Below are 14,186 nucleotides of genomic sequence, written 5' to 3' on the forward strand. Positions count from 1 at the left end.
TAGATAAACTCTCCATTTCTTGAGCCGTACTTGGAACGAATGGCAAAGCTAGACCAAAACAAAGTTCGCTACATGGATCTTTTGTGGAGATACTTTGAGAAGAACAAAAGTTTTGGTAGTGCTGCAAGGGTACTGGCCAAACTGGCAGATATGCACAGGTACGTACACTGTGTTCATATTCTTGTAACACCTTTAGGATGTAGCATGGAAACTGAACTACTGGATGATATACTTAGAACAGTAAAGAGAAGGCCTGATTTCAATCTAAAATTTAAGTACTTTTAAGACTGAACTGTCCATCCCTTTTGTAGAGGGTTTCTGTAGCAGTATTTTTAATATTTGGATTTCCACAGGGTAATATTTTTTGCACTGATGCTATGTTTTCTAGCTCCAGCAAGCCAGTGTCTGTGAGACACAGCAGCCATATGAATATCAGAGTCTATCATACCTCTCAACTGTCCATATTTTTGCCTCATATTTTTGGTCTGTTCCCCATAAAATTTGTGGCTGTCTGGCAAATCACTGAGGAATTGAATTCACCAAATGATGACACACATTTGAGCTTCAAAATACATATTCTTCACAAAATGCATGATGTGTCTATTTCTGGGCTTTGTGCCCCTACTCCCCCCACCATTATTTTATGCTTTGTCCATATTTCCGACAGTTAAGAGGTTGTGAGGTGTGAGTTTGTATAGATCAAATTTGTAAGGTGTCGCTTCCATTGGAGACCAGACTATGCAGCAAATAAATTAAAAACAAAATCTATTTTTGTTTACTGATTGCAAACAACTTTTCTTGTGTTCTTGCTGATAGACAAGAGGTTTTATGAAGTAAAATTACTTTTCTATTTAAATGCATTAGTAAGCAAGCTTGTGCTCAACAAATTGTTCCAAACAAATTTCATTCATAATGGGTTTTGTGTTCTTATAATATGAACACTGTGAGAGGGTTAACAAAGTTAAAGTAAGGATAAACCTTTGAAGGTACTTTAGTTTACAGAAACATCTTCACAGATTAGAGGAAAAAGATGCTAAATTTGAGGGTAGAAAGTCAAATAAAAGTATAATCATGGAGGCACACTAGAACAAACATCACATTTCCAAAATCTCCATTTTTCTTCTTTTTTCGGCTTTTTCCCAGTTAGGGGTCACCACAGCAAATCACCTGTCCACTCATGATTGGCAGTGGAGTTTTTACAGTGTCGAGTTGCCAGCCTGGCGCCCAACCTTCCACAGAAGGCACACACACACACACACACACACACACACACACACACACACACACACACACACTCACACCTAGGGCCAATTTAGAGTGTCCATTACACCTACAGCATGTTTTTGTGATGTGGGAGGAACCCGGAGTACCCAGAGGAAACCCACGGGACCACAGGGAGGACATGCAGACTCCGCACAGGAGGCATCCCAGCCAAGGATCGAACCAGAGAGCCTCTTGCTGTGAGGCGGCAGCGCCAACCGCTGCACCACAGCGGCCGCCCCTCTCAGCACCACTGCAGCCGCCCCAAGATCTCCATTTTTCCCTGGATGAAAAAAGTAGTAAAAGAAAATGTTATCAACCAACTTCAAGAAAATTGCCAAATGAGTGTACACATGGAGGGGTCATCTAATCAGTCATTAATGTTTGTAACCTGGAGCTTCAGGCATTTATCCCCACCTTTTATTTGTAATAGCTTTAAGTGTCTAGTTCCAGCTTTTATATTACATGCACACACTGTTTGGCAGGTTGCTCTTTTATACAGTTGTTTCTTGTCATATCCATTTCAGCCCATGTCACATCTTACAAAACTTTTTTTATTGAAACTTTCAAACACAAAAAATGCACTCCCAATACACCTCTAAAACCTATTAACTTAATACTAACACACACAGCTATGCACATCTTCTTTTACCCTCCTAATAGAAGCAAATGTCCCAAACTGACAGCCACACTCACAGACGATGCTGAGATGCATGGTACTGAAGTTCTTCTACTAAGTGCTGTCTGGTTTTGTCTCATCTTTATTGCTGTCCCAGAATGAGAAAACTTCACTTTATAGCATGCAGATTATATCCTACACTGTAAAAATATTACTGTTAAGAACAAAATGTTTTACTTACAGTTGACAATTTTCCAACTCTTCTAAGTGTTCCTCTAAAGATTAATGACATGAAGTAGGGCATATGCCTTAAAGTCCCCTACAAGTTTAACAAAATCAAAAAAGTCCAGTATTTCCAGGTTTTCTTGTTCTGTCATGTTTCACAAATGTAATTACTGCTCTGTAATCCCACATTTATTTGTCAATTTCAGAGTTGCTGGTTTTATTCCTGTTTATCTCCACCTCTCAAACTCGGTCTCTACTTCATTTCCAATGTAGTCTCTGTTCTAGTCCACTCTTGTGCTTTTTTCTGTCTCTCAAGCATTTTACATTGAAACATTGGAAAAGGTTTCACTGGCGGAGTTTTCTGTGGTCTTTATTACCAGAAGAAAAAGAAGCAGAATCTCTTCCTGTTTCACAGCTCATTTTTGTTGGACTAATTTTTATTTCCTCCTTATGTTCTGCATGAAAAAGATGAATCTGATGTCACTCTTTATTTATCCTTGACATATGGAATTTAGTTCTGACTCTCAGAACCAGCTCGACCGTTATAACAGGTTGCGAGAACCAAAAACTCTTGAGCGAAGTCCCTACCCAGAATGCCCCTCTTTAGATTACCTCCAATCTTGTTTGTCGCTCTTTTACTTAAGATTAGTCAGCCAATCTCTCTCTAGAGCCAAGTCTAATTTTATTATTTTTTTGTTATTCCAAATTTACTTAACCTTTTTCTACCTACCCAGTTAACTTTCACCTTCCTTTACACTTTGGTGTTCTTACCTACCATTGCTGGTAGTTTTTCCCTGATTCAGGTGTAGTCAGATTTTTCTTTTGGTGAGTGTACTATTTACCCTTTTACCTCATGGTATCTGTTCTACCATCGTTGGTAGCTCTATCCCTTTTGCCCCTACCTCTTGGTAGTTTCTGATCTACCATTGTTGGTAGCCTTTTTCTCCTCCTTTACTTTCTTCTTCCTTCCGGTGCGTGTGTGTGGCTGTGTGAGTGTCTTTCTGCCATTGATACTTTTTTTTTACCACTCAACATGGCAGATAAAAGTAATGGAACAACTGACGTTAAACAATGTTGTGATTGTGGAAGGAAAATGCCCAATTCTGATGGACTTTCATTGTGTGTTTGTTTGGGTCCGGTGCATTTACAAGATGATTGTACTGTTTGCCAAGCATTTTTTCACCGGGCCCTCATAGAACGAACAAACTCATTTTGAAAGGTCTGATTAAGACATCTTTTGATGAGGCTTTGTCCAGTCATCCTAGGACTTCAAAATTGGATATGTCTTCACCTTCATCTTCCTCTTCCTCTAAAATCGAACTTGGAAAGAAGAGGAGTCTCTTAGTGCTTGCATCCCCCTCAGCTCTGGCACACAAGAGACCTAAATCTTGGGTTCCCACACACACTGCAGAACTGAAGTTAACTGCTAAAAAGTCTATTTAACCGACTTTTTCGGCACCGGTTGTAGTGACCAGCTCTGCACCACAAGTTTCGGTGCTGACTATTTACGTGACTTCCCCTTCATCGGTGCTGTCTGTAATTTTGGGACCGGTTCCTTCCACGGTGCCGTCAGTAACTTTGGAACCAGGATTCATTCCATTTCCCAGGACTAGGTATTTCTTCTCAATAGATCCTTTTGTGGGACACCTTCCAGTCCCCTTTTTAGAGAGGCCAGAATCCCTGCCAGCATTCTCTGTCCATTCCTCTAGAAGTCTGATGGAAGTTGGCATCTTGAGGTTGGTGGATCAGCTCCAAGCGGCTAGGGGTATTTCAACCTCTTCCAAGGTTTCACTCCCTTCTGGAGATGGAATTTTCTCTCCAAGGACTCCACCAGACATTCCTTCTCTAACCTGCACTGGTGTATTAGAGACCACAACTCCGATTTCCCCGGTTCCAGCTGTTCCAGTGCAGACAGCTCTCATGCCTTTGGCTCCATTGTCTGCCCCGAGTTCTTTGGCTCCTTCGAAGCCAATGGACTGCAGGGTCGTAGTTCCACTGCCTCTTTCATGGGCTTTTCCTCTGCTTCGATCTCTATGGTGATCTCCTCGGAGCGAGATAGGACCATAATTCTGATGTTGTCCTTCCCGGTTCTTGGCTGCTATCCCTGTTTGGGGGAGTGGGCCTGCCTTCCAGGTTGTGGAGAGATGTCCTTGGCCTCTGCAGGTTCTCAGCTGCTTCCTTCCCAATCGGAGCATTTTCCCAGGACTCCCTCTTGTCTAGATCTACCACCAACCTCCACGCCTGAACAGCGAGCATAGAAGCTGCAGGATAGCCCTGTACAGGGCCTTAACCTCTTCTGAGTCCTCCACAGAATTTCCCACTTAGGAGGTGCCCCAGAAGAGGACATTTGTGAGGAAACACCTAGATTTCCCAGAGTGATCTGTCACGGAGGACAACGGGCTTCAGTGACAGGGAGGGCCCCCCGGTCACCTCCAGAAGACATCTCCTTTGGAGATTTTCTTGAAATATTAAAGCCAGAGGGGTGGCTAGAAACTCAAAAACCCTCCCTCAGAAGAGTCAGTGTACCTGCAAGCTTTCACTGCTCGCCCATCTACCTCTTGGGTGACTCCTCCTGCTGACGATCTCATTAAGTTGATCGCACAGTGAGCATGGAAGGCCCCTGTCTCTGTAGAACCTATCCATAGGAAACCAGGCAAGGTCCTTTCAGCACCAGAGGACCATCAGCATTGGGCCAAAGGTTTGGCAATAGATGCCATGGTGGTTGCGGCAGCAATGAAGAAGGAACTTGCAGAAGAGAGTTCCATTGTTCATCCCTCTAACCGAGAGTCCAGGGCAATGGACAGGTTCGGGAAGCAGGTGTACGCATCTTTACCCTTTGCCTTACGATTGTTGAACTTCATGGCACACTTCAACAGACTCCAGAGGGATCTGATCAAGGAGCACTCAGATACCCTTGCAGGAGCTGTGTCTGAGGCGGTACAGGATAAAGTACTCTCCCGGCTTGCCATCCTAGAATTTATTTCTAACTCGTCCATAAGGCTTATTGCGCATGCAGCCAAAGGGATGACTAGGGCAGTGGGTTCCAGTGGAGCCATAAAGAGCCATGCCTGGATGCACTTGTGTGAATTTGCGGAGCCATTTAAGTCTTCATTCATCAACACTCCATTTGATGCATCGTCCCTTTTTGGCCCCAAAGTCAGAGATACCTTGGCCAGGTTTGAAAAGGATGGCAAGTCCCTATCTGCTGTATGTGTACATTTATCTGCTCCCCAAGACTCTTATTTCAGGACCCAGAGGAGCTGAAAAATGTGGTTTAAGAAAACTCAAGGGCCTTTCCAGGATATGTGGCAATGACTCACCTTGGGACTGACTGGGAGGGTTGAGAGTGTGGCCTAATGGTTAAGCTGTTTGCCTTACAAACACTAGGTGCAGGGTTTGAGTCTCACAAGGGATAATTAGCTAGGCTTAAAATCGCTCGCAAGGGCAGTTAGTCTAGTACTAATCTATGAACCTATGAACAATGGAAGACACTAACATCGCAGCAAAGGTGGCCCGCAAAATCAGAATTCCTTGATTCGTTCTCGGGGAAAACCTACCAGCAGTCCTGAAGGGCCGCCCAAATGCTTACCTCTGGAAGCAGTTGAGGGAAGACTATGCTTGCACCTGCTAGCCTGGCAGCAAATAACCACATATACTTGGGTGCTAAGGATCATTGGCATAGGATAGTACATTCCCTTTATTCTCACTCCAAAAACAGGAATAACAATCCCTGATGCCCCACCTAATCAGAGGGATCAGGCAGCTCTGGAAAATCAAAAGCTGCTAGAAAAGAGTCATCCAAGAAGTTCTGCCAGATCAGATAGGATCCGGGTTTTACTCGAGGTTCTTTTTGTTGCCAAAAAAGAGAGGGGACTGGAGACCAATTTTGGATATCAGCCTTTTGAACAAGCTTGTTCAGCAGACAAAATTTCGGATGGTCACGGTTCAGTCTATTCTCCTCTTCTTAGAGAAGGACAATTAGATGCGCTCTGTAGACCTCCAGGACTTGTATTACCACATAAAAATGGACAAGTGCTTCCAGCTGGGAGACTGTCACTATCAGTTCAGAGCTCTACACTTTGGTCTTACTACAGCCCCCTGGATGTTCACCAAGTGTATGGCTCACTTGAGACTGCAAGGATTCAGTGGGTTTCCATATTTAGATGACTGACTCATCACCGCTCCCACCAGGCATATACTAGGACAGATGAAAGCTTTTGTTCTACATACTTGTGCTTGTCTAAGTATAACAGTGAATCTTACCAAATCCCAACTAAGTCTGACTCAGCAGTTAGAGTTTATAGGAGCCTAACTGAATACAACCTCTTGCATAGCTTCCCTTCCTCTTCACAGACTGCAGAAGATAAGGTCCCAGGTGGAAGTTATTCTGTCTGACAGTGTACATGCTCTATTAGATCTACAAGCTTTAGGATCCATGGCAGTGGGCGTCATGCTGGTTCCACTAGCTAAATTTCAGATGAAACTTCTGCAGGGCTTCTAGCCTCCCAATGGTCCATCCTCACTCATCCCTTATTGCATCTCATCCAAATCACCAACCATTGCATGAAGGACTTATCCTAGTGGATGGAATCAGAAGAAATTCTTTTAGGCCGATCATTTGTTTCACCCCAGCCTAAGGTCACAGTGACCACAGACTCCTCCCAAATTGGGTGCAGAGGGCATTATCTGGGCAGAACAGGCCAATCTGCATATCAGTGTTCTGGAACTGAGGGCAGTGCTGTTAGCGTTGCAAGCCTTCCAAGCTGCCCTCTCTCTAGGAACAATTGCAGTTCAATCAGATAACATTTCAGTAGTCTGGTACATCAACAAACAGGGCAGAACCAAGTCTTACCCCCTGTGTCGAGAAGCTCTGAGTGTGGCAATGGGCGATCTCCTCCATCCGCTTTCTGATAGAAACGCACATCCCAGGGAGGTCGAACATGATACCAAATAAGGTGAGCAGGTGCATCCTTCTGCCTCATGAGTGGTCTCTCAATCCCAGAGTGGCAAAAGAGGTTTTCCATTGCTGGGGCCAGCCTTGCTGTGACCTATTTGCATAACCCTTGAACAAGTGCAGCAGCTACTTTGCCCTAATCCCCTCTCAGGGGGAGTCCCTGAGAGATGTTTTCTTTCACGATTAGCCCTCGGGACTACTCTATGCCTTTCCCTTGTTCCACTAACACCTCACTTCTTGAAGAAAGCTATCAGGTTGTAGAGCAAGGTGATACTCATTGCACAATTCTGGTCTCAACAAGTTTGTTCCCCTTTGTTTGGCCTCACCTACTTCAACATCCATGGACTCTGGACCCAGATCTCCTCTCCCATCCACAGGGACTAGTTCACCCCAATCTGAAAAACCTCAAGCTTACAGCTTGGTTACTCAATTCCATTGATCGCCAGGCAAAACAAGTTATCCTCTCTAGTTCGAAAAATTCGGTTGGCTTCCCATAAGCCTTCCACTAGGAAGCTCTACCACAGTAAATGGAAAAGATTTTCAATTTGGGCATGTGATAATGGAATTGATCCAGTTGAAAACGTTTTAGAATTTTTGGCTAAGCATTTCAAACAGGGAGCTTCTTATTCTGCCATCAAAGTTCAACTAGCTGCTATTTCCAGCTTCCATGACAACTTTGAAAAGTATTCATTAATCTTGCATAGGCTGTGTAAAGTTTTTCTGAAAGGAACCTTGAGGTTAAACCCACCCTAGAGACCTTTTTCTCCCCTGGGATTTTACTATGGTTCTGCAGTCTTTGGTCCATTCCCCATTTTGAGCCGGTGACTTCTTGTGACTTTTCTTTCATGGAAGACCATTTTGTTGGTAGCCATTATATCCACAAGAAGAATTTCAGAGATTCATGTGTTATCTTCAAAACCTCCGTATTTAATTTTTCAAAAGGACAGGGTGTTGCTAAGAACCAAACCGTCCTTCCAAAAGTAGTATCCAAAACTAACATTAATCAGTCTGTTGATTTGCCAGTATTCTTCCCTAATTTTTCTTACAAGAGAGAATATTGTTTACACTTACTAGATGTTCACAGACAATTGTTTTCATCTCAGTAGAAGTAAGCACTTTAAGTCGTCGGACCAGTTATTTGTCTACTTTTCAGGTCCATCCATGGCTAAACCAGTTTCAAGTCACCTTAAGTGGTTAAGAGTATGTATAAGCTTTATCTGTATAAGAAAAAACAATTACCAGCCCCAGTGAGAGCGCATCCTACAAGGGTAATAGCCACATCTGCTGCTTTTCCACTCAAAGGCTTCCATGAATGAAATATGTGCAGTAGCAACCTGGGCTGGTTCACATACCTTTATCACTCATTGCAAAGTGGATCTGGTCTCCAGGAGAAGGGAATCCTTTGGTTCCATGGTGCTCAAGAATATCCTTCCATAAGGCTTCCCAAGATGGAAGGTAGCTGGGGACTCTGTCCCATATGTCAAAGATAAATGAAGATTGAAGATTGACATCATCAGATAAAGAAGTTATGTACTTACCTTAACGTTCCATCTGTGTTGTCGATCTTCATTTATCCTTGACACCCCTCCTTCAGACTCCTTGGTGGAATGGACTCTAGTCCTGGTATCTGTTATTTCAAGTATGACCTTGGACATGGCCTCTTCAGTTGTTATAGGACTATTTTTTTCTTGGCTTCCTTTATAGCTGTAAAGTCGATATGAAGTAATATAGAGAGGGGCATTCTGGTTAGGGACTTGGCTTGAGAGTTTTTGGTTCTTGCAAGCTGTTATAAAGACAGAGCTGGTTCTGAGAGTCAGAACCGAGTTACATATGTCAAGGATAAATGAAGGTCTACAGATGGAACATTATGGTAAGTACATAACTTCTTTTTTGTCCCTCCAGGAAATAATTTTCTGAAGATAGCTGGGTTGCAGCATCTTGAATCATGCCAGATTCTGGACATTTCCCTGATTAGTGGAATAAATGTACCCCTCTTCTGCCTGGTGTACAATGAGTAATCATTTTCCACAAACTCTCTTCTATCTCCCGCATTTAGTACTTTTGTTCTTCTGCCACAGTTTTGTTAGAATCAACTCCTTCTGCTGGTAGGATTGCATCTTTACTACTAAAAGTCAAGGTTGCTTTCTCATGGCCAGGTTTGGAGCATTCACATGATGTGCCTTTTCAGTTAACAGCTGGCAGTCCAATTGCTTATTTGTGCTTCCATAAAATGAATGCATTCTGTTCCAGCGTCTGTGGTACATCAGAAAATCTCATGTTTTCCCCTTATGTGCTCTGTCCTCTAATTTTGTTATTTTTTGAAACATCTCTTCTTGAGCAGTCTCATATTCAGGTAGCCTTTTCTTCATATGGACGTCTGATTTTTGCAGTTTTATCACCTCCTCTGAATATCTGTTTAAAGTTTCTTCCATTTTTTTCCCGCCTTTTGTTGGCTGAGTTAATATACTCCCATCAGTGTTTCATTTATTTTAATCAGCTCTGAGTATATTTGACTTATTTTTTTCCTCTAGGTTACTGGAAGTCATGTCTTGCACCAAAGCTGAAACTTCCACTGCTTTTTGCTTAACAACTGCAGAATTCTTCCCAGTCAGTGTTTTTTCCTTACATTTTGTTTGATTTTCTTTCAGGTTCTCTGAATTTCTTTTTTTTTTTTTTTTTTGCTGGCATCCAATCAGTGCACTTACTAGTCAGTTACTGAAATTTCCTGAAAAATACAAGTTCACTGGCTGTCTCTTCTGAGTTTCTGTTTTCAAACTGGGAGGGCTAAAATTCAGCTGTTACTCAATATTCAGTCATCTTGGAAGTCAATCTGTGCTGTGCTGTCCTGATAAATACATAAAAGGATGGAGAATTAAATTCTTCATGGAACCTGTGTTGGCATCTAGATAGTTTCTAAGAGGAAACTACTCTGTCACATATTTTATTATATGAAGACTAATGTATGGGTTATTCAAGAAACTGGTATGTTTATCTTAGTTTAAAGTGATATAAAAAAGTGGATGGCATAAAAACAAATGGCCGTCTTAAAAACTTTGCTTCAAAAAAAAAAAAAAATAGCAGCACTGTAACCATTCTAGTTAAGTTTTTTCCCTTAAATGTTGTTCAAGTTAAAACTGATTTTCAAGGGAGTTTCTTTCCTAAGGCTGTAGTCTTATCTTTGCTTTTTTTATCCTGTCAAGATTAGATCTGAAGTAGGAGATTCATTTGTCTGCAACCTGTGGGTTATGGATCCGATATCGGATCCGAACCGGCATGGTTTTCCAGCTATGGATCCAAGCTCTCAACTCCTCCCCTCACCCATAATGCCCTGCTCTACCCTCATGACCTCAGATCTCGTTTGCCGCGCATGGTGACTGGATTGGTTTCTAAAGCTCTCAGCTAAGTGCTAGTTTTCTACTGTTAATATTAGAATTTTGAAGTTTTTTATTCATTTTTTGTGTGAAAGTTGTAGGTTTCCCCTTTGATACTTTACTTTTAGAGTTAATCTAAAAACTTTTTTTCCCTCCCCTCGCTGTTGGCGTAGTGTGTGTGTGTTGGGCCTGTGTGTGTATTTTGTTTAGTTACTTTAGTTTAGTAACTTGTTTATAGATTGGGATGGCTGAACAGCCCAAATCTATATTTTCTAAATGCTCCGAGTGTGGCCATAAGCTTTCCCCAGCTGATGGCCACACTCGGTGTGTTAGATGCCTGGGGGTTGAACACCTCACATCTGGATGCTCCATTTGTGCAGGGTTCAACCCCAGGGCACTGAAGGAGCGGAGGTCCAAGCTTGTGTTGGCGGGCCTTTTACCGCCGGACTCGGCTCCGACCTCCGCTCCTTCGGGAGTAACCGTGCCTTCGGTTCTTCCCCCCGTGGCACCCCCTCCTCCTCCTGGGACTCAACCTCCCGTTTCTGGTTCGGAGGAGAGGGATGCTAGGAAAAAGGACCGGAGGGAGAAGCACCTCAAGCGGCGGGCCGAGACCTCTGTTTCGGCCCCGCCAGCCAAGCGGGCTTCTCCCCCGGCTCCGTTGTTGGCTCGGTCTCCTCCTTCTCGGCTCCGGTCTCCAGTGTGCTTTTCACCGGGACCTGAGGAGGAGGAGACCCGATCTCCGTCAAGGCTATCGAGGAGGCACTCCAGGCCTACCTCGGTAGCCTCGTCGAGATCTACGTATAGCCTTTCGGATGCTGATCTGGACCGGATGATGAGAAGATTCATCCATGCCCAGATGCAGATGGGAGTGCTCTTGCCTCCCCCCCCCCCTCTGGGGGGGAGCTCAACACCCTTTTTCAAACCTATTGCTCCTTCTCCGACCCGCTATCCGGGCTCGGAGCAGCTGGAGCCGAGCAGCTTCGGAGCCGGGGGTGGGTCGGCGCCGATAGTACTTGGTACTTCGGATCCGACCCTGCCCTCGAGTGCATCGGATCCGACCTCTCGGAGCCTGGATCCGAGCCTCGGATCCGGGAGGATCAGTGCTCCTAAGGCGCCGTCGGTGTCGGAGCACACTGTCCCTTCGGATCCGAGCGCTTCGGCGCCGGCTCCGATCCACTCTTCGGATCCGAGGGGGAGCCGATTGTCGGATCCTTTGGTCGAGGTCGGCTCCCCTTCAGCGTTTGATGTAGTGGAGAGGGCCCTGTTGAGGGTCTCCGGACCCCCGGCACTTGTTCCGGCTCCGTCCCGCGCTCCCTCTGCACTGGGCCAGGCTTCCACCATCCGGCCCCTGGGACAGCCCGCTTCTGTGCCCCAAGTTGCTCCAATGGAACAAGTTGCTGCTTGCGAGGAGTCCTCTGACAGCCCCCCAGAGGATGTCCCTCGCAAGCATACGTGCAAAAGGAGGCACATTGACTCCCCCGAGTCTCTCATGGAAGACACGGACTTGGAGGAAGGGGAAGGCTCCCCACGGTCACCCCCCGAGGATGTCTCATTTGGAGACATCATGGAAATGCTCCGTATAAGGGGGGGGTGGTCTGCCCCAAGTCTTCCTCGGACGAGTCCGTGTTCTTGGAGGCATTTGAAGCGGGCCCGTCTACCTCTTGGGTGTCCCCTCCTGCCGACCCCTGGTGGACCTCATTACCACCAGGGCGTGGAAGGAACCGGACTCCGTGGAGCCAATTCAAGAGGCCCGATAGGATCCTTAGCCCACCGTCCGACCGTGCCCATTGGAGTAAGGGGCCTCCGGTAGATGCCATGTTGACGGCGGCGGCCACCAAGAGGGAACTTGCTCAGGAGAGTCCCTCAGTCCATCCCCCGAGCAAGGAGTCTCGGATGATGGACCGCTTGGGGAAGCGGATGTTTAGTTCAGCGACCTTCTCGGTAAGGGCGCTGAACTACTTGGCACATGTCATTAGGATGCAGCGAGATCTCATTAAAGAATATGCTGCATCTCCCCCAGAGTCCATGTCGGAGGAGGACAGGGTTCTGCACTCCACCCGTATGGCCACTCTTAGGTCAGTTACTAATACCTCTATGCGGCTACTCTCCCACGCTACGGAAGGCGCCGCTAGAGCTGCGGGGGCAGGCCTAGTCACTAGACGTCAGGCCTGGCTCCGTCACTGCGATTTTTCTGAGCCCTTCAAAGCGTCATTTGCGAACGCCCCTTTGATGGTTCTGCTCTCTTTGGCAAAACCGTTCGCGAAACGTTGACCCAGAGCGAGAAGGACGGGAAGACGCTGTCTGCCGTCGGAATCCGCTTCTCTGCACCCCAGAGGCCCTATTCTAGGAACCAAAAGGGTCAGAAGAAGATGTGGTTCCGGAAGTCGCAGCAGTCCCAGCCTGCTCCGGACAACCAGTCCTTCCGTGGCAGAGGAGGACAGGGAGGACGCCGCCCTAGAGGCAGAGGGGCTCCCAGAAACTTCGGGTCCAGGGAACCTTTCTCTGAACGGCCCGCGCAGCAACCCTGAGGGTTGCCCGACTGCTCCACTCTGGTGGCAGTCGGGGACGTTCCGGGGCACCTAGCGGCATGGGAGTCCATAACATCAGACCGCTGGGTTCTCCAAATCATATCCAGAGGATATTGCATCCCTTTCCTTCACCTTCCAAAGTTGAAGTCCCTCCCAGACGTCCCACCCGGTCAACGGGAGGCCGCTTTGGCAGAAATTGGCCATCTGCTAAAGAAAAGAGCCATCCAGCCCGTCCCCCCAGACCAGATCGGATCAGGGTTCTACTCCAGGTTCTTTTTAGTGCCAAAAAAGACGGGGGAACTAAGACCAATTCTAGACCTTTCTCTCTTGAATCTGGCAGTCCCCAAAGAAAAATTCCGAATGGTCACTCTGCAATCTATTCTCCCCCTTCTGGGAGAAAATCACTAGATGTGCTCGATAGACCTCAAGGACGCGTACTACCACATCCTGATGGACAGGCGCTCCAGGAGGTTCCTCCGCTTCCGGCTGGGAGCCAGTCACTACCAGTTCCGGGTCCTTCCCTTTGGTCTCACCACAGCCCCCAGGGTGTTCACCAAAGTATTAGCAGTGGTAGCGGCCCACCTGAGGCTTCAGGGGGTGCAGGTCTTTCCCTACCTGGACGACTGGCTTCTTACCGCCCCAACAAGGCATCTACTATTATTGGTGCGAGACTCCTTTCTCCAGCTTGCTCCTTTTCTGGGCATTACAATAAATACAAAGAAATCCAACCTGGCGCCCACTCAGCTCTTAGATTTTATAGGGGCCAGGCTAGACACAAGGAGTTTACGAGCCTTCCTCACTGCGGACAGAGTTCAAAATCTGCAGCTCCAGGTGCGGGCCATTCTCCACTCGAGTTCTGTTCCGGCGGAGTTGGTCCTGAGGGCTCTAGGGTCCATGGCGTCTGCTATAGCACTTCTCCCTCTTGCCAGGCTCAATATGCGCATTCTACAGTGGACTCTCTTAGTACAGTGGTCTTACCTTGCTCTCCCTATGCATCATCCCATTGCGATCAGCAAGGCTTGCAAGCGGTCCCTCTTGTGGTGGCTTCACTCCCCAGTTCTCCACGAGGGCCGCCCATTCTGTGCTTCTCCCCCCTCTCGCCACGGTGACCACGGACGCCTCCCGCCTCGGGTGGGGGGGGCATTTTGCGGTCCGGACCGTCCAAGGCATGTGGAACGATTCAGAGACCTTACTGCATATCAATGTTCTAGAGATGAGAGCAGTGCTCT

At 46.4% G+C, this 14,186-nt stretch overlaps 1 protein-coding gene across 1 annotated transcript in view; it reads left to right on the top strand.

The window, feature by feature from the left end:
* The window catches only part of NUP155 (nucleoporin 155), a 1,504,248-nt gene that overhangs the window by 1,154,977 nt on the left and 335,085 nt on the right, over positions 1–14,186 (top strand). The window contains exon 34 of the mRNA XM_044069916.1: positions 4–158. Coding sequence (XP_043925851.1) covers positions 4–158 — 155 coding nt within the window. The remainder of the gene's footprint in view (positions 1–3; positions 159–14,186) is intronic.

This window comes from Protopterus annectens, chromosome 1.part0, assembly GCF_019279795.1.
Source record: "Protopterus annectens isolate FY-2018-M chromosome 1.part0, PAN1.0, whole genome shotgun sequence".
Taxonomy (NCBI): domain Eukaryota; kingdom Metazoa; phylum Chordata; order Ceratodontiformes; family Protopteridae; genus Protopterus; species Protopterus annectens.